The following is a 24,003-nucleotide window of genomic DNA, read 5'->3' on the forward strand; positions in this document are numbered from 1 at the left end:
CCAGGCCTCTTCACCAGCGATGTGGGGAGGGGCCATCCTGGCGGGGTTGCCCAGAGAGCGCAGGCCCCTCCCTATAGCCAGTAATAGCCCCGGTGGGGGCAGGACCCCGGGAACTGTGCTGAGGGGCCTTAGCCTCTCACTGCCCAGCTGGCCCAGTCTGCTTGTCACGACCCCACAAGGCTGTGGGGGCTGCTGTACAGAGCCCAGCTCAGAAGCTGTTCTTGTACCCAGAGGCCCTGGGCTGCAGAAGGACTCCTGGGAGCCCATTGATGTCAATGGCCTGAGCGTCAGGTTCTGCCCTCAGGTGTAGCCACGTACCCCGGATGAAACATCAGGAGAGACTCTGGGATTTCCAGGAGCCAAATTTAACTGGTCCCCAGCCCCCCAGCCCAGTCCCTGCTCCCCAGCACCTGAGCTCTGTGGGTCTGTGGGCTCCAAGCAGCAGAGCTCCCTTGGCAGACATGCCCGACCAGGGCCCACCTGCTGTTTCCGGGAGCCAGAGCCCTGCCAGGCCAGACCACTCAGATGCTGTGTGTGAGCTTGTGGCTATACCACTGCTCTGGGCTTTCCCCGAAGCACTTGAGGGTTCCTGGCTGAGAGTCCTGGGGCAGAGGCCATGCCCCCTAATCTCTTGCTATGGGACATGAAGTGAGAAGGGCTCTAAGGGGCAGGGCCTATTGGAGCCATTTGCCCTCCAGGAGAATCCTGCTGTCCTGCCAACTGCGCCCACTCCCAGCCCATCCAGACCTGCTCTTGGGGTGGGGTCGGGAGGGCCCCTAAGGTGGGTAGGGAGTCTGGACCTGAATAGGACAGATTGGGGGTGACATGAAGCCATCATAAGAAGCCTATGTTCTCAGCAGCTGTGTATGGGGGGGGGTGTGTGCGTGCTTAAGCACATGCCTGCACATGTGTTCACGTGGATGCCCCTGCTTGTGGATTGTCAAGCAGGGATGCCGACTGGCACATGGGGCCATTGCCTGGGTTCCCTGAGGCCCCACAACAGGCCTTCTCCCCATGCCCCCCAGCCAGCTCAAAGGCCTGGGCAGGAGGGAAGCCAGGAGGCCATAGCCCCAGGGCTGTGGTGCAGGACTCTAGTGTGTCCAGAAGGCTATTCAGGAGATGGGAGGCTCAGAGGAGTCGGCGTTGGTGACAGACACTGGGTATGCAGGAAGATGGGACCAGTGAAGGGGGTGGGAGCTGGGGAGGGGTCCTGATGTCAGATCCCTGGGGTACTCAGTGAGAGCAGTGAGCCTGGAAAGCACCCAGAAGTAGCAGGTGGGGTCTTTGCTGGTGGGCGGGGACCCTGGTGAACCACAGGCTCCAGGGGCCATGGGGGAAGCGGAGTCAGGACTGGAGTCTGAGGGGTCACGTAGGAGGCTGTGAGCGACAAGGGTCCCAGGTCTGCAAGCTGTTTGCTTGGTCCAGTCTGAATGTGGGATGGGTGTGTTGCTGGTCACATACTAGGAGAAACATGACTGGGGGACCCAGGTACCAGCCAGAGGGCATCATGGACACTGCTGGGGGTTACATGGGGACTGCTTTGTCAGACGTGTTCCTGTCCCTCCTGGCTTCCCAGATGTTGGCTGGGAGGAGATGACTAACTGCACATTGGTTCTCATAGTTTCTGTGGAGTGAGGATGGGTGGCATCGGTGGGACTTGGAGGCATACTGTGGCCAGGGGCAGTACTCAGCTGGGCATCCCCACAGGGGCCCTCCACACAAGAACAGGGACCTGGGGTGTCCCCAAGGGGACAGGGAGCTGGCAGGAAGGAGGGCTGGAAATGGAGATTTTCGGGGGCCACATGCCCCACAGCTAGTGAAGTTCCCAAGAGGGGCCCATCCCCAACCCAAAACCCCCAGCAGCCACTGCAAGCGGTGGTCACTGCTCCACTCCTGACAGCCCACTTTATTTGCAGAATCCGTTACAGATTATCAGTTAAGGGGTAAAGTTCACAGGAGCAGAGGGCCCCCTGGGGGCAGGTAAGGCCCTGGGGCTAGATGGATGCCCCCACATCAGGGGAGGGAGGTGCCCCTGCCTTGCTTCCTGCATCCCAGTTTGCAGAGGTTTCGTGGCTGGTCCCACGCATGTGCAGGAACCCTACCCCAAGTACCGGGCACATGTTAGGGGGTCCCATGGCCAAACGGTCTGTGGGCAGAGGGTCAGGGCCGCAACAGACACCGGGGTGGGGGGCTGTCATCCACGCACTTTATTAAGATGCACCCAGAGCCTGCCCCAGCTCCGCTGTGGAATGTGGGTGGCAGGGCTGCAGCCCCACCTTGAGCACCAGGACCAGTGGGTGGCCTTTCACCCTCACCCCCACCCCCACCCATGAATAGCCCCGACCAACAGGGGCACAAACACTGCTCTCTGGAGGATATGGGGATGGGGATATGAAAAGCGCCAGAAGCCCCTCCTGTCCCTGTCCCGCCCACATTGCCAGGGCTGGGCCACCCCCTCCAGCATGGTATTCCCAGGACTGATTGAGAGTCCGGGGGTGGGTGGTGGGGGTGGGGGCTGGTGCTGAGTCCTGCAGCAGGAGAGGCAGGAGGGGACACGGTCATCTCCCCAGTGGGCGGTGTCCTTTGGCGGCAAGGCAGAGGTGGCAGGCAGTGGGCAGCCTACGCGCAGTAGGTGTCCGCCTTCACCACCTGACAGTACATGGTCATAGCGAAGGTCAGACCCAAGAGCTGTGGGGACATGAGGGGGCTGGGCAGAACCGCTTCAGGAACCACGGGCACAGGGGTCCTGCCCACAGACCCCACCCCGTAGCTTTCTCCCCGGAGGCCTGGTCCTCACTTCTCCAGGAATGCCTCCCCCTGATCTTGGCATAGGGGACACGCTGGGGGTTCCAGGGCTCGGTCCCTAGACCAGCCTTTCTGTCGGCGTGGCCACTGTGGTTCTGCTGGTGGCTTCAAGGCCCCTCAGCGCCATGCCCCCTCTCTGCCTGCCCATCACCCAACTGTGATCACCTGAGTGTTTGTGCACCCCAGGGACGGGCTGCCCTCACCTCAGGGCTCTGTGCTGCCCAGTCCCGTGACCACCAGCCACCACAGCCACCGGGCTCAGGCTGCAGGAACAAGGCTGACCTGCCTGTCCCTGAGATGTCAAAGGTCACCTGCCCACAGAGTGGCCCCTGACCATCCCTCTTGAACCCCACCTCTACTGGTGAGCCTGGGTACTAGGCTGGAGGCCGGGTGGCAGGCCCCCCCACAGCCTACCTGTACCAGTGCTGTGCACAGCCCAAAGATGCCCACAGCCAGAAGGTTCTCCTGGAGCCATGTCTTCACCGTCTCGTAGCATGGCTGGAGACAAAGGGTGCGTCACAGGGGCCATGAAACCAGCCCTTCGCACCCCCAGGTCCCCAGGGCCAGGATGTGTGGGGAGGGTGGGTGCTCACCGCCTTCCACCAGGTGCCAGGTGCGTGAAGTCCACAGCTCTCACTGAACTCTAGGCAGCAGGAGTCGGGCACGCGGGTGGCATTATAGACCTCAAACCAGTCGGTGTAGTTGGAAACCCCACAGCAGCGAAACTATGACAGGCACAGGCTAGGATGGCTGGGGAGCCGGGGGTGGGCCCTACCCCCTACCCCCTACTCGGCCCACCCCAGCCCCCACCCCCCGCCTGCATACCCACACCCAGACTCACGTCGGTCTGGATGATGCTCCATGCATTGGTGAGGCCAACGTTGCCTGGGGTGCCGTACAGATGCAGACCCTTCTTCAAGTCTCGTTGGGCGTACCTGTCGATCTGCAGGTGCAGTGTGGTCAGCAGGGCCACCCACCCCAACGGCCAGCTCCACCTCCCTCATCCAGACCCCACAGGCGCCCCACATCGCCCCCTGCCCGTCCCTGCCCCTGGGCCCTGGCTGGCACTGGAGTGAGACACCCAGCATGAACTCCTGTTAGCTTCAGGTGCGGAGACAGACGGACAAGGACAGAAACACCGTGAGTGGTCTGCACATGTGGGGTGTCGGCTGAGGGGCCCAGAAGCTACGACACCCCCGTGGCCCCCGGAACTTGGTTCCCGAGACCATCCTCCAGTGGAGGAACTGGGGCTCCTAGGTCTGCAGGGTTGACCAGCACCAGGATGCCTGGAGGGGAGTGTGCCAGAGGACCCAGGGACCAGGCCAGAGCCCCCACCAGGCAAAGGCCAAAACCGTGAGCAAAGTGAGGAGCACAGGCCCCGGGTCTAACGCAGAGGATAAAACACGGAAAGGAGCCTTGATTTTTAGTATATGTGCTGCCGAAGCGAGCACAGGACCTTGAGTAATGTAAATCAATGACTGCACGGGGACAGGTGTTTTCCTACCCAGTGGACACTCGGTCCAGGACAGTGGGAGTTCCGCCCACACCCCTGTCCCCCCACTCCCACTGTGTCAGAATCCCAGAACCTCCAGGGCATTGGCAGCCCCTCTGGGACCCGCCTCTGGTGGCTGTGGTGAAGAGCGGGACTGCCCTGAGTGGGTAGCGGGGCCATGGCCCCTTGCTGGGAGGGGAGGGCAGGGGTGGTCAAACCTTGTCAGTGTAGGCGAAGAACAGGACAGTGACGGTGACCTCCAGCAGGAGCACCAGCAACAGCGTCACAAAGAACTGCAGAGGAGATGTGTGTCAGGGACGGCCACCCCAACCCCCTGCCCCCTAGCCTGTGGAGCCTTCCAGGGCTGGGGCTGCAAACCTAAGACGGATGCCTCCAGCCCAGGGTCCATCCCTGGGGACCAGCACGTGCCCCTTGTGCTGCCCCACCCCCCTCTCTGTCCCAGGGGCTCTTCTCTTGCTCCGCTGACCCCAGGGGACGCACCTAGGCTTCATGCCTGTGTCCCTGTGGCAGGCAGGCAGGTGGAGCAGTGCCCAAGGCAGGGGGCCCTGGCAGGGGGTAGGTCGGACTGTGATGACGCTGAACCCTGGGGGTCACAGCCGTCCGAGCAGCCAGGGGTGGCCACCACCCCTCTGGGAAAGACCAAGGTGAGGGGACAGCCACCAGGAGCCTGAGAAGTGCCCCCGTACGGCACAGACCTTGCCCACTGGGTAGCACCCCACCCCCATCCAAGCACCCCCAGAGGCACAGCCCTGACCCAGGCCAGCTGAGCAGCAGAGACAGCCTGCATCCACCTTGCCTTTCCTGCAGACAAGAATGAGGTTTGGGCAGGGACAATGGGGGCAGGGCCGGGGAAGTGGGCTCTGGACTCCCCCTGCATAGAAGCCTGGGGCTGGGCTCCCCCACACACACTGCAGCTTCCTGCCCTGGGGCAGCTGGGGATCCAGCCAAACCCCACCTGCTGCTCCAAGAGATCAGAGCCCCAGGCCCTGATGGGAGCATCTGGAACGTGCTGAACAGCTGGGGAGGCTGCACATCTTGGGGGGCGTGCCCTCAGGGACCCCACCCTGGGCAAGAGCTCCTCAGACAAGGTCAATTTGAAGGGGTGATTTAGGACTGGAAGCTGCCCAAGGCCTTTACTGGACACATTTAACAGGTGAGGAGCCTGACCCGGGGACACTTCCCCTTCTCCATTATCGGTGATTAACGTCCCCGATAAATGTGTCCAAGGCAGAGGTGGGGACCATGAGCCTCTCAACAGAGGGTCCAGGGACAGGAGCCAGGGAGGGGTCCCAGGAAGGGTGGTCTCAGAGTAGGCTAGAGGGGCCCTGCCTGGCACTCGTGTGCGCTTGTGCACGGGTGGGCATGTGAGCACACACGTGTCTGTTCCATCACAGGAGGCCTCCACGAAGCTCTGAGCCAGCAGCTCCCCAGCACCTGACCCCCACCACCCCAGCCTGGTCTGGAAGGCCCCATCAGAGCCCCCAGGGGCTGCCACACGCCATGGCAGTGATGTGTTCCTGCCCAGAGGGGTCAGCAACCCAGAGGCACCCAGCGGGGGGCACTCACAGTGAGCAAGAGGCACTTGTGCTCCTTGATGGCGCCAATGCAGCCCACGAAGCCGATGGCCATGACAAAGGTCCCGGTAACGATAAGCAGGTTGGCAGCCGACAGGGACGGGAAGGAGGAGGACAGGGTAGCGAAGTTCCCCTGGGTGGCAGCCAGCCAGATGCCAACGCCGAGGATGCCGCAGCCTCCCAGCTGGGACCACCGGGGTGGGGAGAGAGGGCAGTGAGGCCATCACCCACGCCTCCCAGACCGCCCCAGAGCAGGCTGCAGTCCCACCGGATCCCTGTGGCCACGCAGAGTGGCATCCCACAGGCCCTGCGCACCCTCGCCTGCCCCGCTGACCTCCCAGCACCCAGCTGGTCCCCATGCACCCCTGATCCACAGCCACAGTGATGGGGACCCCAAGGTCCCCCACCTATGGTGGGGAGGGGATGGTCTAAGGAGACTTTTTTTTTTTTTTAAGATTTTATTTATTTATTCATGAGAGACACACAGAGAGAGAGGCAGAGACACAGGCAGAGGGAGAAGCAGGCTCCATGCAGGGAGCCTGACGTGGGACTAGATCCCAGGTCTCCAGGATCACGCCCTGAGCTGAAGGCAGGTGCCAAACTGCTGAGCCACCTAGGCGTCCCTAAGGACACTCTCCATTCAGGATGTGAATGGGGTGGCTGCTCTTGTCCCAATGATATGGTGAGGCAGCCTGGGCAGGAGCCCTAGGGCTTCTCCCGAACATCATCTCTCCAGGAAGTGTCCCCTTTTGCCCCCAGAGCCTGGCCCACGCCTGGCCCACAGCCTCTGGACCTGAGCAGTCAGGGAGACCTGCCCTAGATCCCTGGAGACTCTGCCGAACCACACATTCCTCTTCCTAAAACCACCTCCCAGTGGGTGGCCACACTCCCCATCAGCCGCCTGGTGTCCCCCACTGTCACTTTCTAAGCACAAGCCCCAAAGCACCCGCCAGGCCCTGGTGTGGACACCAGCACAGGAGCGGAGCAGACAACCCCATCCCTGGCCCTCCCCTGGCCCTCGCGGCCCCTCCGTAACCACTGGGACTTTTACTGAATTTCATAGTTGCTCTTTATTACACACAATTAAAATGAGAGGGGCAATGCTGAGCTCTGGGGAAAGCCAGGCGGCCCTGGGGACCCCTCCCCACTGCTCACCATCTGGCCTGGCCCCCATGCCCTCAGCCCCCAGGGCTCTCCTGGGCACGACGTCCAGCCCTTGGAGTGATCACCCTGCACGCCCGGGACAGGCTAGGTCACAGACTCAGGGGATACCATACCCACCCAGGGCCACCACAAGCCCTGCATCACCCCCACAAAAGCCTCCTGAGCCGAATGGCCAGACTCCCTCCTCATTTCCCAGATCAGTAAACTGAGGCTGGGAAACGAGCCACCTGTCCAGTCAGTCAGAGGCAGAGTCAAGGGGAGCCAGAGCCATCCACACACAGCTCCCCAACAACTGGCCTGGTTCCCTGAGCCTGGTTCCCTGAGCAGGGACCCCATAACTCAGCAGACCCCCAGGGCTCGGAGACCCCTCCCCAAGGAAGCCTCACCTTCCATGTGCCCATGCTCACCCCTTCCCCTGCCAGCTGGTCAGCCATGCCCTGGGGTGGCAGTGGGGCCACCACTCCCTTCTTCATAACCCACTGGGGAGTGTGCACACCACGTATTAAGCCAGGCTGGCAGGAGACTGCAGTTATTGGGGGGGGGGCAGAATGCAGTTCCCAGCCCAAGAGCAGAGGGGCCGTGGCTCCCCGAGTGTGGACAGGCACTGGGCCAGGTCCAGCGGCATCTGGGATCCCTCTGGGCCTTGCCTAGGCTGAGCGGGGCAGGAGACCCCCCCAGCTGAGCCCCAGCTCAGCACCATCCAGTGGCGGGGGGCGGGGTGGGGTGTCCAATCAGCCCAGGGTGAACATGCGGGTCCTCTCTGGCCCCCTGCCCCTCTTTGCACCTTCCACAGAAGAACTTTGGTCTAAAAATTATAAACCTCTCCTCTGAATGCTGCTGGCTCGGGCCGGGTCCAGGAAGCTGGGCCATCCTGCCTGTCTGAGCCTCTCCCCAGGGTAGGTGGGCGTCTGCGGCTCAGGTAAGGTGCGGAAGGGGGCAGGGCCAGTGCCCGCAGGCACCAGGTTAGGGGGAGCCTGGTGCACAGGCTGCCCTGCCCCGGGATGGATCACATGTCCCTGGAGGTTCCCAGAGGGCCCACAGTAGATGGGGACAAAGGCCTCCGCCCACCTAGGCCATACCCACCCAGGGATGTGACTCCTGTGAGGCCATCTCCATGCCATGATCAAACCCAGAGCCATGACAAGGCTGCCCAGACGAGGCTCAGAGGTGGCAGGGCAGCCGGGGGACCCACCCGGAGGAGTGGCTCCATTGCCCCTGTGCCTGGGTATGTGCCCAGTATGAGCAGCCAGCTGCCCTGTGGTGGTTGGGGCGGGGCAGGGGGTGACACTGCAGAGCTGGGCTTGGGCATAGCCCCACAGCAGAACAGGGTCTGCTGGCTTCAGGGAGATGCGCGCCCCCCCCCCCTCCCCGCCGTGGGGAGGAGGCGGCGCCCCCAGCAGCCCCGGCGCTGTCCGAGGTGCTGACCCCAGGCCCAGCCACTGAGGGGACACCCAGCACCTCTGGGCACCCCACGCCCACCTGTGGGAGGCACCACTCAACATGATGGGGACAGAAGCTGGGACAGGCCGTGGCTCATTCAACCCTCCCAGCCAACCTACAGATGAGAAACATGGCTGAGGGCTTTCCTGGGGCTAGGCCCCATGCCCGTGCCCGTCAGACGCCCAGCGCTGTGTCCCCACAGCGTCCCCGCTGCCTCTGGGATCTCCAGAACCCCTGGGGCAGGGGCTGCCCAGTGGGATGCTGCGCGCGAAGGGAGCTGTGGCTGGGGACCAGGGAGGATCTGGGTCAGGGAGGGCATGAGGGTGGGCCACTCCCCATGGAGATGGCACCTTGACCAGCCGCCATGCCCAGGCCTTGTGGCAGCTTGTCCCCCACTGAGCCATGCAGCCCTCACTTTGGGCGAGTCACATCTCCAAGCTGAGCCCCAGGACGCCCCTCAGTGGGTGAGGCTGCCTCCTGCAGCAGGTCCCTGAGCCCAGAAGAATTATTCCTTCCTCACAACCCCACTGCCTGCCTTCAAGGACAGTAGACGGCTCCTGTCAGCAGGAAACTGAGCCCGTCTGAGCTCCCTCGCCCCATGGGAACACATGAAAGGGCACAGGGAGGACACGGAGAGCAGAGCGGCTGTGGGAGTCCAGCTCCCGGGGAATCTGGGGGGGCTCCCCACTCCCAGGACTGGTGGAAATGAATTTCCTTAATTAACTCTGCACACAACGTCCCACCTCCACCTGAGATGGCAAAAGAGACCCACACTGTGACACACACAGCCCACGCTGCTGGACACCTCTCACCGTCAGCCTCACAGACGCATGTCACAGACATGCTGCCCTATGACCTGCCATATTCCAAGCCCCAAGGCCCCCCATGTGCAAGCATGTTTGCATAGACCAGTCACCAAAAACTCAGACACACACTCACTAACAATATACGAGCACAGTTAATAAAATTACCTGTAATTTTGAAAATGTTTCTGCATATGCAGCTTTTAAAACATTTTGGCAGGAAAATTATAGCCTCCAAGTGCAGGAAAAAACAAGGCCCTTTAGACTCAAATGCAGAGCATGAAACACAGGGTAAAAGAGGCTGAGGTTGCTGGGAGGCTGGGACACCCCCCCCCCCCGCCCTGCACGGATGTTCAGCCCCACTTTCTCACTGCTTAGGGCACTGGCTGGACTCTCCTCCCCAGCCACACGAAAGCCCAGCTGGCTCCCAGGAACAGACCCCATGAAGCCTGAGAGGGGGACCCCCACCCCTGCCCCTCCATCCGCTGTGGCCCCTCTGTCTCCCTCCATGTGCCTCAAGCACACGCCCGATCTCCGGCCCTCCCCTGTCACCAGCCCCAGCCCAGTACCCGGCTTACACTACCCCCTCATCCTGCTGTCCATTTTCCTGTCTGCATTTTTCGGTTTGGCTTAGGGCTGGGGGTATAGGGATGCCTCGGTCTGTGATGCCACCCCACCCCCAGGCCCATGAAGGGGCAGGTGTCAGGTGGCCCTCTGCCACTGCCCCTCCGGCCAGCAGATGGCAGGACAGCTGGCCACGTCCTCGGAACACAGCGGAGGGCTGGGTGCCCGCAGGGCTTGAGCCTGTGCCCAGAAGCCCCTCGCAGGGCAACCAGTACAGCCTCGGGGTGGGGGCTGGGCATGGCGGGGTGTCTCACCCCTCCCGCCAGCACTTTGGGAATGGCAAAACGTGTCCACGGTGCCAGACACCAGGTCTGCACCTGTCCGAGATGAGTGAAGGGGCTGAGCCCCTCCTGGCAGGCAGAAACATCCCCTATACCTCGACTGGGCCCTGTTACCTGGGGGACAGCTCAGCAGGGTGCTCACTTAAAATCTACACCATGGCCTGCATGTAATTTTCTTAAACGCCAACCAAGCCCCCGCGCCATCCCCAGCCCCATTCACTCACGCCAGCCCCGGGAGCCCCAAGGCTCGGATGCAAGGAGACCAGCCCCAGCCCCCAGGGAGACAGCCCCAATGACCGAGGACCCCCTGAGGCCAGTGTCCAAGGAGGCCAGCAGCTCCAGGAAGGCCCAAGTCCCCCCTCCAGGGCAAGGAGGAGCTCCTTGGGGGTCTCTGGGGGGCAGAGAAGGACCACAGCAGCAGGAGCACCCGGCAGGCTCAGTCAGTAGAGAGGGTGACTCTTGATCTCAGGGTTGTGAGTTCAAGTCCCCTATTGGGTGTAGAGATGGCTTAAAAATAAGATTTTAAAAAGGGGGGGGCCTGGGAGGCTCAGTCAGCTTAGCATTAGACTCTTGATCTCAGCTGAGGTCTTGATTTTGGGGTGGCGAGTTCCAGTCCCCGTTGGGCTCCAAGCAAGAACTTCAGCGGCCCTCCCTGGGGGAGGGGAGGGAGAGGCCATGGCCGGAGCCCCAGGGCAGCCAGAGGGCAGACAAAGTACTGAAGCGCAATAGGACAGGGCCAGGGCCACAGAGAGGAGGTGCAACTGGGTTGGGGACCCCCAGCCTCAACTCCCACTCCAGCCCTTCATGGCCAAGGCCACAGCTCTCTGGGGGCACAGAGCCCTGCTCCTGCTACAGCCCCCCCACCTCTGCTTTGGATACAGAGAGTTCCCTAGAGAAGCCTGGCAGGCCCGCCTCTCCCCCTCGCTCGTCTTCCAAAAAAGGCTAGACTCCAGGGACACGCACAGAGGCACCGCGAAGCCCCTCTGGGCCACTGGGTGGACAGGCCTGCCAAGCACCCAGGATAGTGCTGGCGCTGCCTGGATCCCCCTCACTGCCCGCGGCCACCCCCAACCTCTCAGGGAGACCAGCAACCCAGCAACAACCCACAGGCCTGGTGCCACCATCAGGGCCTCTATACACAAACCGATTGTTGTTGCTCACAGTATGTCTGCGGCCGCCCCCACCCTGGGAGGGAGGGCTCTGCGGGGGGCGCAGCACGGCCACCAGGCACCAAACATTCCCAGGCCCCAGAGCCCCACCCATCCCGTTAACCAGCTGCCAACCTAAGGATGAGAGTGCCCTGACTTTTGACCAGGGAGTCAAGTGCCCCCCCTTCCTGGGGGCCCTCCACTCGATCCCAGCACACAATCTGCCCACCCTCCCTGCACCCATCACAAGGCTGCACAACCAACCCTACCTGCGGTCAGCAGGACACCCCCTGCCTTAGCCTATTGCACAAAGAAATAGGAGCCAGGACCCAAGGATGCCAGCACCATCAAGAGGCCGGGCCAAGAAGAGCTCCAGGGTCTGGGGTCTGAGCTGCTCACTGGTCCTGCCCCTGTGACCTCAGTAGGCCCCTGTGGCATGCTTCCTTCCCCAGCTGCAGGGAGGGTTGGGGGGAGGTCACGGCCCCCAGCTCTACAGGGCCCTCTGCCACCATGTGTCCACTCCTCCTCCACCAGTCTCTGGGGCCTTGCCCAAGGGCCAGGTTACCCACTTGGATGTCATGCATCACCACAGGGGAAAATCCAGCCCCCCCCCCCACTGTGCTGCAGCTGCAGTTTCCCCTGAGGAAACCCCCGAGGAGGGCAGGACTCACCCAAAGTCCTCCACTGGCCTGCGCAGCAGGAGATGGCAGGCAGGGCTCCAACCCCCACCCCAGCCACACAGAGGGACTCTGAGCACAAGTTCAGGCAGAGGCAGGGCAGTGAGCAGCCCAGAGCTAGGGAAGGGGGCGGGGAGGGACACCTGCCAGGGGTGCAGCAGGAGGAGGGGCCCTCAACTCGGCTGATCCCAGTCTGGGAGGCACAGAAACAGGCTTACCTTGCTAAGCTCAGCCCTGCCTCCACTCAGGTCCTCCCAGGACCCCCGAGCCACAGAGACTGACTGCCTCTGGAGGAGCCCCAAGCACTCTGACCCAGGGCAGGGCAGGAGCAGGAAGAACATGTCCTCCCGCTCCCCATACCCCTACCCCTGTCACGGCAGGCCCCCCTGTAGCTCTGTAGGGGCTGCACGGCTCCAAACCCTCACCCTGTGCCTGGCATCACACGGTATACCTGCCTGCTCCCGGGAGACACCCCCACCCCATGGTGGAAGCCCTGACCCTAAACTGCCCTGGGCAGGCCTCAGATGGAGGCCCCATGTGCTGTGGGAAGGCAGGACAGGGTCTGGGGGCTCTGAACTATGGGGGGGCCCCACCACCCACCTCTGGGTGGTACCTGTGCTGTCCCAGCTGTCTCAGGGCACCCCGGCTTTAAGCACTGGTGACAACATGCAAGCCTGTCTCCTTCCCTGAGACGAGCCGGGGATCCAGCCAGTGCAGGAGGACCTAGCAGGTCAACCCCAGGACAGACCGGTGATGACTGTTTCCTGTCCCACAAGGACCCAAGGTTGGATACCTCAGTCGTCCCTTCCCAGGCCCAAACAGGAGGCCCCAAGGAAACCCCATCCAACAGGGCCCATAAATAGGACTCGATGATCTCCTGAGCCAGCCCTCCTGCTCCCTGCCTCCCCAGGCTGTCAGGAACTGTGGTCTCAGCAGGGGCACCCTGGGGCTAGTGCAGGGGTGGGGGGGGGGAACCAAATTGCTGGGGGAGCCAGGGATGCAGGAGCCTCAAGGGGCTAGGTGGTCTACCCCCCTCAGGATTGAGGACCTGAGGTAAGGGGGTGCCAGGGAGGGCTTGGAGGACAGAAGAGCGAAGACGAGGGCAGGACATAGAGAAGTCATTGCGGATGGGGCCCTCGGGAGTCCCTTGGCCTGTGCCTGCAGCCTTACCTCCTGCCACCCCCCCCAACCAGGGCCCCCGCACCCACGCCCGCTGGGAGCCACATGTGGGACAGACACAGCTGCCCCACCAGACACTGACCTGGCCAGCCCTGCAGGGTAGGGTCAGAGGCAGTGACACAGGTGCATGTCTTGAGGTCCAGCCCCTAGGACTCCCCTCCCACTACCTCAGCCCTGACCCTCACAGCTCCAGTGGGGAGACTGAGGCATGACACTCAGGGGTGCAGGGCGGGGCTGTCCTCTAGCTTCCTAGTGACAGAGGGGGAGGCCAGCACCCCCAGGTACAAAGGAGCTGGGGACTCGGGGGAGGGTGCTCTGGCCTCTGCCCCGGCCACCTGCAGCCCAGCTGATCCCTGCCCAGGGACCCAGCGTCCGGACCAGTCCCACCACACCTCACGTCGGAGTGCTTCCTATGGGCTGAGGGCAGGCCGGGTGCCCCCTTCTGACCCCCAGGGTATCAGACCCCAGCTGGGCACCATGCTGGGGCAGAGAGGGGCCCAGGTCAGCAGCAGGAGACCAATTTGCTTCACAGGGAAGTAGAACTGTGGAAGAAAAGGGAAATGGATTTTCCAGCCCAAGACGGGGTCCCAAGGGGGGTTTCTGATTTGCTCTTTTCCAGGCTGAGGCCTGGCAGAGCGTGTCTGGCCTGCAGCTGGTAGGGACGCTCCCTGAGGGCTCCCAGGGCAAACATAGCCCTGCCTGGGGACCCACTGGGAGGGGCTGCTCTCAGACCACAGGCTCCCTTGAGGGGTGCCCTCTCCTGCCCCCAAGCAGCTGTCCAGATGGCTGAGGAGAGGAGATAAGGGAAAGGACAAGACTTGCCCACGTCCCGGGACCTGACTACCCACCACACACACTGCCTGCCCCCACCCCAAGCAGTCGGCCACCTACACCACCACTACTGTCAAGTCTGGTCACCTGCAGCAACACGCAGACTGCCAGCCACTCAGTGCAACCACACCGGCACCCCCTGCAGCTGGCCAACATCCACCAGAAGACGTTCACCCCTTCACACCCCTGGGTCAAGCTCCAGCTGTCACACACCTCTGCCGCCAGCTCCTGGCCTCAGGGTACTTCACTCTGGGCCTGGGCCTCATCCCTCCTGAGAGTCTCTCGTAGAGAAACAACCCTTGGCATGACCACCTCTGGAAGCAGGCATCTGGGGAAGGGTTCCTTGGGTCTCCTTGGGTCACACCCCTTCGGGGGACCCCTGACTCCCTCTACCATTAGCTGGGAAGAGGAAAGTACAGCCTGACAAGGAAGGCAGGTGCAAAAAGACAGACCCAGGTCTCTGGGTATGTGGCCTTAACTGGACAGCATGTAAACGGCATGGAAGGATGGCCTCCTTGTGGGGCCCAGAGCCCAGGCTGGAGCTAAAGCCACCCCCCCTCACTCCCGGTTATGTCCAGAAGTACCCATGGAGCAAGAGGGACCTTGGCATCCTCTCTCCACCACGCCTCCTAGCCCAGCCAGTGGAACCCCACCCAGCCTGGCCAGGCTTGTTCCAAGACGCTCCCTGCAGTTACGGGACTGGGGCTGGGTGACGACTTTGTCATCTCCCCACCCACCCACCAGCCAGCCTTGTATGGAGGAAGAAGAGGCCACCCTCTAGGACCAATACCTCTGGACACACACCTCCTGTCTGAGCACACCCAACCCACCTCAGCAAAAGTTATGGGTAACCCCCAACACACTCCCCGCACGTAGGAAGAAGAGCCAGCAGGGAGGCCAAACACCTCCCTGGCACACTCCGTGGCCCAACACCCTGGTCAGTGTCAGGCCCAGCCAGAGAACTCACCGGTGCACATATCCCCTCCCTCCCCACAGCACTTGCAGACACTGGAGGGGACCACCTGGCCCCCAACAGCCCCCTCAGAACCTCCTAAGTCAGACCACTGGTGCGGGGTGGAAAGTCAAGAAAGGACGCCGGCTGCGTGGAGGGAGGGGAGGGGAGAAAAAAGAGGAGGGGAGAGGAGGGGATGAAGGGAGGGGATGGAGGGAGGCACCAGAGTTCCACACAGGAACCCGGGCGCAGGGGGGCGCAGTGCCTAGCCTCCCGGTCGGGCGCGCAGGTGCGGGACACGGCCCGTCCCAGGAAGACAGCGGAGAGGACAAGGGGCAGTGGCCGGGAGTGCAGAGCCTCGGCCAGAGCCCCGCGGTCCCGGAAACCCGCCTCCCGCAGGCCACCCCAGGCCCGGCCTCCAGCTGGAGTGGCGACCCTGGGGTCCCCCCACCCCGTGCATCCATCTGGGTCCCAGTGTCTCTCCCCCATCCCAGCTGGGGCGGCGACCCTGGGTCCCCCCGACCCTGCGCATCCATCTGGGTCCCGGTGTCTGCCCCCATCCCAGCTGGGGCGGCGACTGCGGGCGCCCCCCACCCCGCCCTGCCCCACTCACCCAGAAGAGCAGGTTGAAGGCGAACATGAGGAACTTGACGCCCTGGAGGCAGCCGCGCGCCATGCTGCAGCGCTTCAGCTCTAGGAGGAAGATGAAGGAGAGGTCCAGGTAGAAGACCACGTACTTGTTGCCCTTGGGCGCCGTGTAGCGCGCCTGAGCCGCCTTGGGGCCGGGGCTGGCGTGCAGGCCGAAGAAGGGGCCGCCGTCCCCGCCGTCCCCGCTGTCCCCGCCGTCCCCGGCGCCCGCGCGCCCGTACAGGCTGCTGTAGCGCCGGAAGGGGCCCCCGCGCGCGAAGCCCGGCTCCTTGCCCTCCGGCGACGGGCTGCGCCGGTAGGTGGACTCGTCCGTGCTCGAGCGGCGCATCGCGCCAGGGCCGCCGCCGGGCTCAGCGCCCCGCGCCCCGCGCCCCGCCGCGCCGCATCCCGCCCCGGCCCCCGCCCCGGCCCCGGCCCCGGCCCCGGCCCCGGCCCCGCTCCCCGCTCCGCCCCGGCGGCCCCGGACACCTGCCCCGTCCCCGCGCCGCAGCCCCGGCCCTCGCCCCGCGCCCGCCCGCCAATCCGCGCCCGCCCCGCCCCCCAGGACCCCTCCCCGCCCCCAGCCCCGCCAATCCGCGCCCGCCCCCTCCCGCCGCGCCGCCCCGCCCCGCCGAGCCCACCGCTCCGCGGGCGCCGGCCAATCGCGGCCCCGGGCCGACGACCCCGCCCCGCCCCCGGCCCCGCCCGCGCTGGCGCCCCCCCCCCCCCCCCCGGTCCCCCAGCCCCCTTGCCTCCCCCGGGCCCGCCCGGGAGGAAGATGCTCTGGAAGGGCGGGGACTGCGTCGGGGGGCCCGGGGGCCCGGGGCGGAGGGGGCCGGGAACGAGGTCGCACTGCCCCCGCCGCCGGGCCGAGACCTCGGACCGCACTCGAGACGCACAGCGCTATGCAAATGAAGGGGTGACCCAGTTGCTTTCTGGTGGTGACCTGGGGCGACTTCGATCTGGGTTCAAGTCAAGAGAGAGCCTGCGCCGGGCGGTGTAGCCCCGAACACTCCCTGGGGGGCGCGCTCTCCAGGGACCCCCGAAGCCCCGGCCGTTTACAGCTTGGAGGGGAAGAGGCCTCTGTGGGCACAGGAATCAGTCTGGGTTACCCACCCAGGGGTGGGGGTGGGGGGCTGCCCCTGAGAGGGACTGGGGCTGGGGAGGGAAAAAGGGGGGGGTGCCTAGGAGGGCAGGCCAGTCCTCAAGAACCCTGGGCGAGGCTTTTAGACTCACAGGGAGGGACTGGAACTCACAGGAGGGTCGCATGGCGGGGTGCTCCCTGGGTGGGGGCACCCCCCTCCCCTGGTCTTGTTTCTCCAGGTAGCATGAGCCACCTGCTCACACACAGCCCCTTCTGCTTTAATGCTCTGCTGCCACGGAATGAGAATTACTGGTCTTTTTGGAGGGGGCGTCACATTTCATGTTGCACCAGCCTGGGGCAGAAGTCGGACCCTGCCCCTCCTGGACACATCCACGCACGTGCAGCGAGGACCCACACCAAACTCACAGATCCCCAGGGTGACCCGCACACACACGCACAACGGTCTAGGTAGGAGTACATATGCATACTACACTCGCACATTGGGGGTCATGTTCCCTAAGCTGCACCCCTAGCTCACCCCACTGGTGGGGGCATGGTCTCTGGGGCCACTGGTGTTGGGGGGAGACATCAGCGTGTAAGTCAGACACTGCCTTCCTATCTGGCCCTGGGCCTGCAGCCCAGGAGGCCAAAGATGAGCTGAGCTCCTCCTCCCGGAGCTCTGGGCCTGGGGCTGTAGCCAAGGCCTACCAGGTCAGCATGGGTGGACACTACCAGTGGACCAATGGGACAGTCCTAGAAACTGAAGCCCAAAGAGGGAAGGGCTGGCTCAGGGTCCCTGAGAGTTGGGTAGCAAGAGCTCAGAGTGCGGAGAGGTGGGAGAGAAAGAGGCGGATGGGAAGGAGGAGGGGAGGCAGGAGTGCCCAAGAAGGGATACTGACAAAGTGACAAACTGAGAGACAGTGGTGTGGGAGGCAGCATGTTGAAGGGGGGGAGGATGTGCAGCAGCCAGGGCAGGACTGCCTGGAGGACTGGGGGCCCAGTGAGGTCTGGCAGCCCTGCTGGGCCCTGAGGACCACGAGCATCAGACCTCTGCTGCCCCCTGAAGGCCCGTTGTAGAACTGCACTCAAGCCCCAGGGGCCAAGCCTGAAAGCCTCTTCCTGCAGAGCAGAGCTGGCCGGGGCAGGGAGGGGGGACAGGAGAGTCCCAGAGTCCTTGCCTGTCTCACAAGGCGGGCCAGCCTGGGGTTTCCCATGCCCCCCATCTTTCCCTCCTTCAAGTGTGCTTTGGTACATCTGGGCCCCAGAAAACGGACACAACAGTGGTGTGCCAGGGGCCCAGTGGAGAAGCAGGCAGCGGAGGGCCCCACCCCAGCCCTACAGAAACCACTGCCCACAGCTCTGCTCAGGAAACGAGTGACCCCCTTGAGACCCCAGCACCCCCTTGGCTCAAGTCAGCAGCTCCACAGCCCAATACGAGGGTGGACGCCCTGGGATGCTGAGTGAGTGTGTGCTCAGGGTGCAGCTGTGGGCACAGGTGGCCAAGGGAGGATCCAGGGCTGACCCAGCCCCACCCCACCTCACCCCATATGCCCTACACTGACAGCACCCCCACAGGCTGGGCTCAGACACACTCAGGGAGGCATGGCTGGACCCTGGGCACAGATACCTGCCGCCAGCTCATCAGTTTTATCCTTCTCAAAGAGCCTCGGGCCACAGATGAGTGAGGAGGGGGGCCTGAGGGGCGAGAGTCTGTCTCCTTTTGGGCCTGGCTCCCAAGACAGGGCCTCGGAGGATGAGGAAGCAGGGTTGGCCCAGGCTGGCAGGAGAGCAGTGATGGGCAGGACTCCTCACGGAGCCCCGGACTCACCTCTCCACCCCTTCATCATGCTGGAGTGGGGCAGGGAGAGGACAGAAGGGGAGTTGGCCTAGGTTCCCACACTGGGCCGCAGCACCCAGGGGGCTCTCAGCTCTGTTTCACTCAGCTGTCAGTGTCCCAACGTCCCCCAAAATATCCCATCTACAAAACCCTGCGCCACCCCAGGTGGTGAACAGGAGTGCCTGATCTGAAATAAAATTAGAAAATTCATCCAAGGGTTCTGGGGCCAGTTGCAATGAGGACACAGGTCCAGGCTGAGGCCAAGCGGGGGAGGGGGGGGGCTTTCCTCAGTGCCCTGGCCCAGTGTCAGGAACCCTGTCCCCAAAGTGCAGCCTCTCCCCCACAGGGGTCCCCTTCCTCTAGCAGGTGGGGCCCCAGTGAGACATGGTCAGGAGATGGCATCCAGCTGGCTCAGACTCTGCGCCAGGACCCGAAGAGCATCCAGCTGGCAAGGCCTCCGGGGCCCGGGGTGGATGAGCCCACGAGGCTGTCCGGGTCTGCACTGCTGCTGCCACTGCCCACCCCAACTGGCATACCTGGGCCTGCCGCAGGAAAGAAGCTGGGCGGTGCTCGGTTCCTCCGAAGGTGAGCCAGCAGGTGGGCCAGTCGTCAGTGTGGCCAAGGCAGGCTGGAGCCCTGTGGAAGGAAGACAGACAGGATGGAGACCCACACCGGACCCTCTGCAGGGGCTCCTGGAGGTTGAGCAGGCACCCAGGGGAGGGGGGGACAGCCCTCCTCTCAGGACCAGGTCCCTAGGAGGACTGGAGAGGGCGCCTGGGCTGGTGGGAAGGCACTGCCTGACTCAGGAGCTGGGGGCGGGGGGTCACATAGGGCTTTGCTCCCAGCCTTGGGTCACTCGTCCTGAGACACCCAGGGAGGCAGGCAGACTTGCAGGCATAGACACAGGGACAGCACACGGGGGTCCATGCATCCAGAGAGTATACATGTTCAGAGGCGTGGATTCATGCACAATGCGGGATCTGGCCTTGGGTGTCCACATGCCCCAAGATGCCCTGCACCCACCCATTCCTGGGCTCCAAGCAGGCAGGACATGTGCCCTGAGCCACCAACCTCACTCTCCCCGCAGAGCCAGCTGCTGATGACTCACCGGGCCCACTTGTCTGCCATTGGCGTTCACAGGAGCATTCTGTCCTCCCCCAGTAGCCAGGGGCTTGGAGGGGACCCCCAATCTCATGGGGTGCCTGAAGGCATCCCAGTCAGGTGCCCCACACCTCACTCCTCAGACCAGGTGCTCCTTGCAGCCCCAGGGGCAGGGGGAAGCGGTCAGTCTTCCCAGCAGCCCAAGGGCAGGAGGGACTGCAGGTTCAGTAAATCACCCTGGCAGGTGTCTGCCCCCCACACCCATCCTCTTGTGGGCAGCCCACTGCCTGCCAGCCCACCCAAACTTATGCCTGGGGTTGACCAGAGGCCACAGAGCAGAGGGAGTCCTGGCTCCTCCCCTCAGGTGACCTGATACCTGTCCTCCCCAGAACCTCAGAGAGGAGAAGACGCACCTGGGAGCCCTCAGCAGTCCCCATGCCCAGGGAGGAAGCATCCACGGGGAGGTTTCAGGCCCAGAAAGTAGGGCAGCAGGGCGGGGGTGGGGGCACGCACGTCATCCACTTTCCCTGATAAGCCCCCAAAGCCCACAGCAACATTCTAGGAGCTAAAAACCATGCACCATATGGTGCCATTGTGCTCTCTACACCCCAAGACCTGGGCGTCAGGGGGACGGGGCCTCCTGGCAGGGCCTAAAGGGCAGATCTACCAGCAGCCCCTCAAGCCTCCTGGGCCCCCCAAAATGTGGAAGTCCCATGGCCAACACCAAGTGGAGGCTGGATGAGACCACTGTGCAGCGGCACTCCAGCCCTCACCCCCCTGCTCCCCCCTCCCCCCAGGCAGCCCCTGGATCCTCCATGAATGATCTCTGGCCCTTCTGACCTCCATAGCCCTCCTCCAAGAGTGCAAAGCCCCTACTCCCATCTAGGGCAGCCCAGACACGGCCGTGCAGCTGGGCCAGGCTGCAGGGGCCAGATGGGACACCAGCTGGCTCCATGGTTCACCCAGGCCCAGCCTCCTCCTCCAGGAAGCCTCCTTCCCCATCCTCTGTGTGCAGGGTCTGATGTGCCGCATCCCAGGGAATGGAACCTGTGGCAGGCAGCAGGGACAACCCGAGGAAGAGCCCCAAGACCAACACACCGGCAGTCCTGGGCTGGGCCTGCTCGACTCTCCAGGGCTCTGGGATGGGCAGTGGTTGGAGGACCCCAGAACAGCGTAAGCCGTGAGAAGGCTGTGGGCACCTACCTGGCCGGATCCAGGTCTCACTCAAAGAGGAACTACCCCAAAAGCGGACACAAAGGTGGGAGGTTGCCAGGGGCTGGGAGGCAGCAGGGGCCTGGCCTGGGGGCACACACCCCAGCAGGGAGAGATCCTGGGCAGAGCAGAGCCAGCCGCCTCCCCGGGGCCCCTAGGCCCAGCAGGCTCTGAGGCGGCTTTGAGGAGCCAGGGAGGCCCCGCCAACACAAACAGTCCTGTGGTGTCGGCCTTCCGGCTGCTGATCCAGCCCCTGCAGGCCCCAGGCCCCACAGTCCCCAGGCCCAACCGGCCTGGCCTGGGGGAGGGGTACCCCCTACACACACAGAGCCTGGGCAAGGCCAACCCCCACCTCAGGGTCCTCCCCTACATCCCTGCTCCTCCTGCAGCCCCCCCAACCCCCCAGGGGGGCATTTCTGTCCTGGAGGTGGTGGTGGAGAGAAACCATCAGGACCCTGTCTCAGGTACCCAGTGTGTGCTCACCCACCTCCAGGCCAGTGTGGTTCCCCCAGAGCCCTACCACATGGGGCCCAGGCCACAGGGCTGCCTGGCAGTGTTGTTCCCAAATGCCCTGAGCCCGGGCTCATCCAAGGGGTCACTAGGTCAGGGCCACCGCAGCCTCAAGCACGCTTGCAGACACCGTCACTCAAGACTCCTCAATCCCCAGGGCCAAGGGCTAGTGCAGGCTCAGCAGGCAAGGGACCCTATGTGACCCAGGGGAGGCATCCGAGCATGGCCGTGCAGGGACCCCCCACCCTGTGCACCCCACCCCCCGCCCCGTGAGTGCACATCTGCCCAATGCAAGAGGAGCAGGGGCCAGGCCTGCATTACCAGGACTGGGTCCCTCCAGCTGGGCAGCTATAGGTTCTACCCACACTCTACAGACGAAGAAATGATGCCAGGACTGGTGGGCAGGGTCAGCTGATTCCCTGTACACCGGGCCAGGCTCTTGGCTGGAGCATCTCAGCAGCAGAAGCTTCCACTGCTGTCCTCCGCCCCTGCCTGCCCTGCAGTGACCCTTTTTCTGGCAGGAAGCATGGCTCACGGGTTCCCAACCACATGTGGCACAGCCCTCCCTCCCTCCCTATGCCCCACCCAACAAGATACCCTATGCTCCAAGCACTGGCAGTCTCCCTCCCCAGAGGCCTGGGCCACATCTGTGCTGACACTGCACCAGAGAGGAGAAGTGAGGGCCCCCCTTCCCCTGCAGGCCCCCCGAGGCTCCCCTCCCCACCCCTCCTCCCCACCAGTGCCTGGGGCCCTAAGGGCTCCCTCCCACCCAACCCAACTCCCCCCACAACACACACATAGAGGGACGAGGCCACCCAGGGCAGAGGCAGCTGGCAGGGCTGACCTCTGAGGCTCCCCAGTGTCCTGCAGGGTTGAGGAAGGCAGGGTAGAGACAGAGAAGAGGACCCAAGGCCCCACAGGGTGTCCCTGCACACCTGTGCTGAGGGGTGCAGCCGGGATGCTCCCCACCGTCTGTCCTTGGAAATCAGGGAGCTGGAGGGAGGAGCCCAGGAAGAGGCCACCACCACCCCCAAATCTACACACAGCGCACAGAATTCCAGGAATGTCAACTTGGCTCAGGCCTGGATCAAGGCGGGAGGCTCATTCCCCTCACTCTTTCAGAGTAAACAACTACTCCCAGCAGAAGCATGGGTGGGGCAGGCCCTGGGCCCCTCCTCCAGGAAGCCTTCCACCCCAGCGGCTCCCCAAGTTCCACCCAGCTGACAGCCTGGGTCCCCTCCGCTGTGTCCCTCACCTGCACAGTTGCCAATAGCCTCTGCAGGGGAGCCTGAGTCTGACCCCAGGCCACCGTGACTCCAGGCCCCCTCTCCTGTCCCTCTGTCCAGGCACAGGATGTGCGTCCAGTGGGTGGGGTGGGGGGGCAGCTGGGAAGGGAAGTGGCCTCTCTCGTGGCTCTGCACGTGGCAGCGTGGAGGATGACAAATGCACTGGGCAGGCTGTCCAGGGCCCAGGCAGAGGTGGCCAGCGCCTCCCAGGCCCCAGGGGACCCTCAGGCTCCCTCCCTGAAGCTGAGGCCAGAATCCACCACCCACCGTGGGAGGGTGGGGAGTACAGGCCCCACACATGCCCAGCCCACCTGACTAGCTGACACCCGCCCCCCCCAACCCCCCCCCCCCCCCCCCCCCGCACGCGCTGCTCTGGAACATATCCATCCCCACAGCCCCAAAGTCTGCCTCCTCCAGGGAGCCCTCCCTGCCTCCCCTCACACAGATCTGCACACCCCCCCGCCCGTGGCCCCCGGATGGAGGAGCTCACCTCACCCTGCCCCCAGGGACACAGCCTCGTCGTCCCTTCCACCCTCTGTGGCTGCTGCCCCAGCATCTCTGACTCCACCACCTACTCCGGCCCTGGCACGAACCCGCGGCCTAGAGCTGCCGGCAGGTATGGCCTCCAGGCCCCTATCCAAGGGGTCCCCCGGCCAGGATCAATGCACTCCCTGACACACGCGGGCTCTGCAGGGCGCCTCTTCCACGCCGCCCTCCCGGACCACCCGCTCCAGCCTCCGCCCTGCTCTGAGTCCTCAGAGCCCCGACCGACCGTCCGCACCCCCAGGCCCTTCCCCCGAGGGCCGCAGAGGGCGGCTGGGGCGCTGGGGGTGCAGGAGCTGCGGCCGAGCCGGCCGTCGGGGCTACAGTGCGGCCGAGCGGGCCGGGCCGGGGCGGGGACAGCCTTCGTCGGGCCGGGCCGGGAGGGGCGGCGGGAAGGTCCCTCCGGGGCCCCCCCGCCCCCGCCCCCCGCCGCGGGTCCCCGCGCCCCCGGCCCCGGCCCGGCCCCGCCACTTGTTGCAGCGGCTCGGCTCGGCGCTCCAACTCTGCGCCCGCTCGGCTCGGCCCCGGCCCGGGTCCGGGTCCCGGTCCGGGGTTCCGAGGGGCGGGACCCCGGCCGCATCCCCGCGGACCGGCTCTGTACCTGCGCGCGGTCCGCCCGCCGCGCAGCTGTCAGTCATGCGGACACGAGGAAAGCGAAGCGCCGCCGTCGGGTCCTTTCGGTCCCGCTAGGCCGCCGTAGGCCGGGACGTACCAAGGCGGCGGGCCGGGGGGGGGCGTCTGCTCCGGTCGCGGCCGCGTGGGCCCCGGAGCCCCCGGTCCGCGCGGAAGGAACTCGGCCCGGCAGGGAACGG

The 24,003-nt window shown here is 64.4% G+C and overlaps 1 protein-coding gene across 4 annotated transcripts; it reads right to left on the minus strand.

The window, feature by feature from the left end:
* Window positions 1–1,879: 1,879 nt before the first annotated feature.
* Window positions 1,880–23,863, minus strand: TSPAN4 (tetraspanin 4). 4 transcript variants are annotated; one of them, XM_072758784.1, is made up of 9 exons: window positions 23,793–23,863; window positions 19,076–19,175; window positions 15,605–15,684; window positions 5,885–6,076; window positions 4,516–4,590; window positions 3,647–3,748; window positions 3,399–3,530; window positions 3,220–3,303; window positions 1,880–2,688 (listed from the first exon to the last, which is right to left on the minus strand). In XM_072758784.1, the coding sequence occupies exons 3-9, from the start codon at window positions 15,665–15,667 to the stop codon at window positions 2,620–2,622; spliced, it is 717 nt and encodes a 238-aa protein (XP_072614885.1). In that variant the 5' UTR covers window positions 15,668–15,684; window positions 19,076–19,175; window positions 23,793–23,863; the 3' UTR covers window positions 1,880–2,619. The 4 variants fall into 4 exon arrangements, with proteins under 4 accessions (XP_072614885.1, XP_025859944.1, XP_025859945.1 ...); XM_026004159.2 differs by lacking the exon at window positions 23,793–23,863 and adding an exon at window positions 22,618–22,910; XM_026004160.2 differs by lacking the exon at window positions 23,793–23,863 and adding an exon at window positions 22,298–22,510.
* Between the last annotated feature and the right edge of the window lie 140 nt (window positions 23,864–24,003).

The sequence above is a fragment of the Vulpes vulpes genome, chromosome 5, assembly GCF_048418805.1.
Source record: "Vulpes vulpes isolate BD-2025 chromosome 5, VulVul3, whole genome shotgun sequence".
In the NCBI taxonomy this organism is placed as follows: domain Eukaryota; kingdom Metazoa; phylum Chordata; class Mammalia; order Carnivora; family Canidae; genus Vulpes; species Vulpes vulpes.

Excerpts from the sequence above, each read along its gene's own strand:
- TSPAN4 (XM_026004156.2), bottom strand. The coding sequence starts at position 15,967 with ATGCGCCGCTCGAGCACGGACGAGTCCACCTACCGGCGCAGCCCGTCG. Across the intron at positions 4,591-5,884 it reads ACAAGTGCCTCTTGCTCACT|TTCTTTGTGACGCTGTTGCT; the intron begins GTGAGTGCCCCC and ends TCTCCTCTGCAG. Across the intron at positions 3,304-3,398 it reads CTGGCACCTGGTGGAAGGCG|CCATGCTACGAGACGGTGAA; the intron begins GTGAGCACCCAC and ends CTTTGTCTCCAG.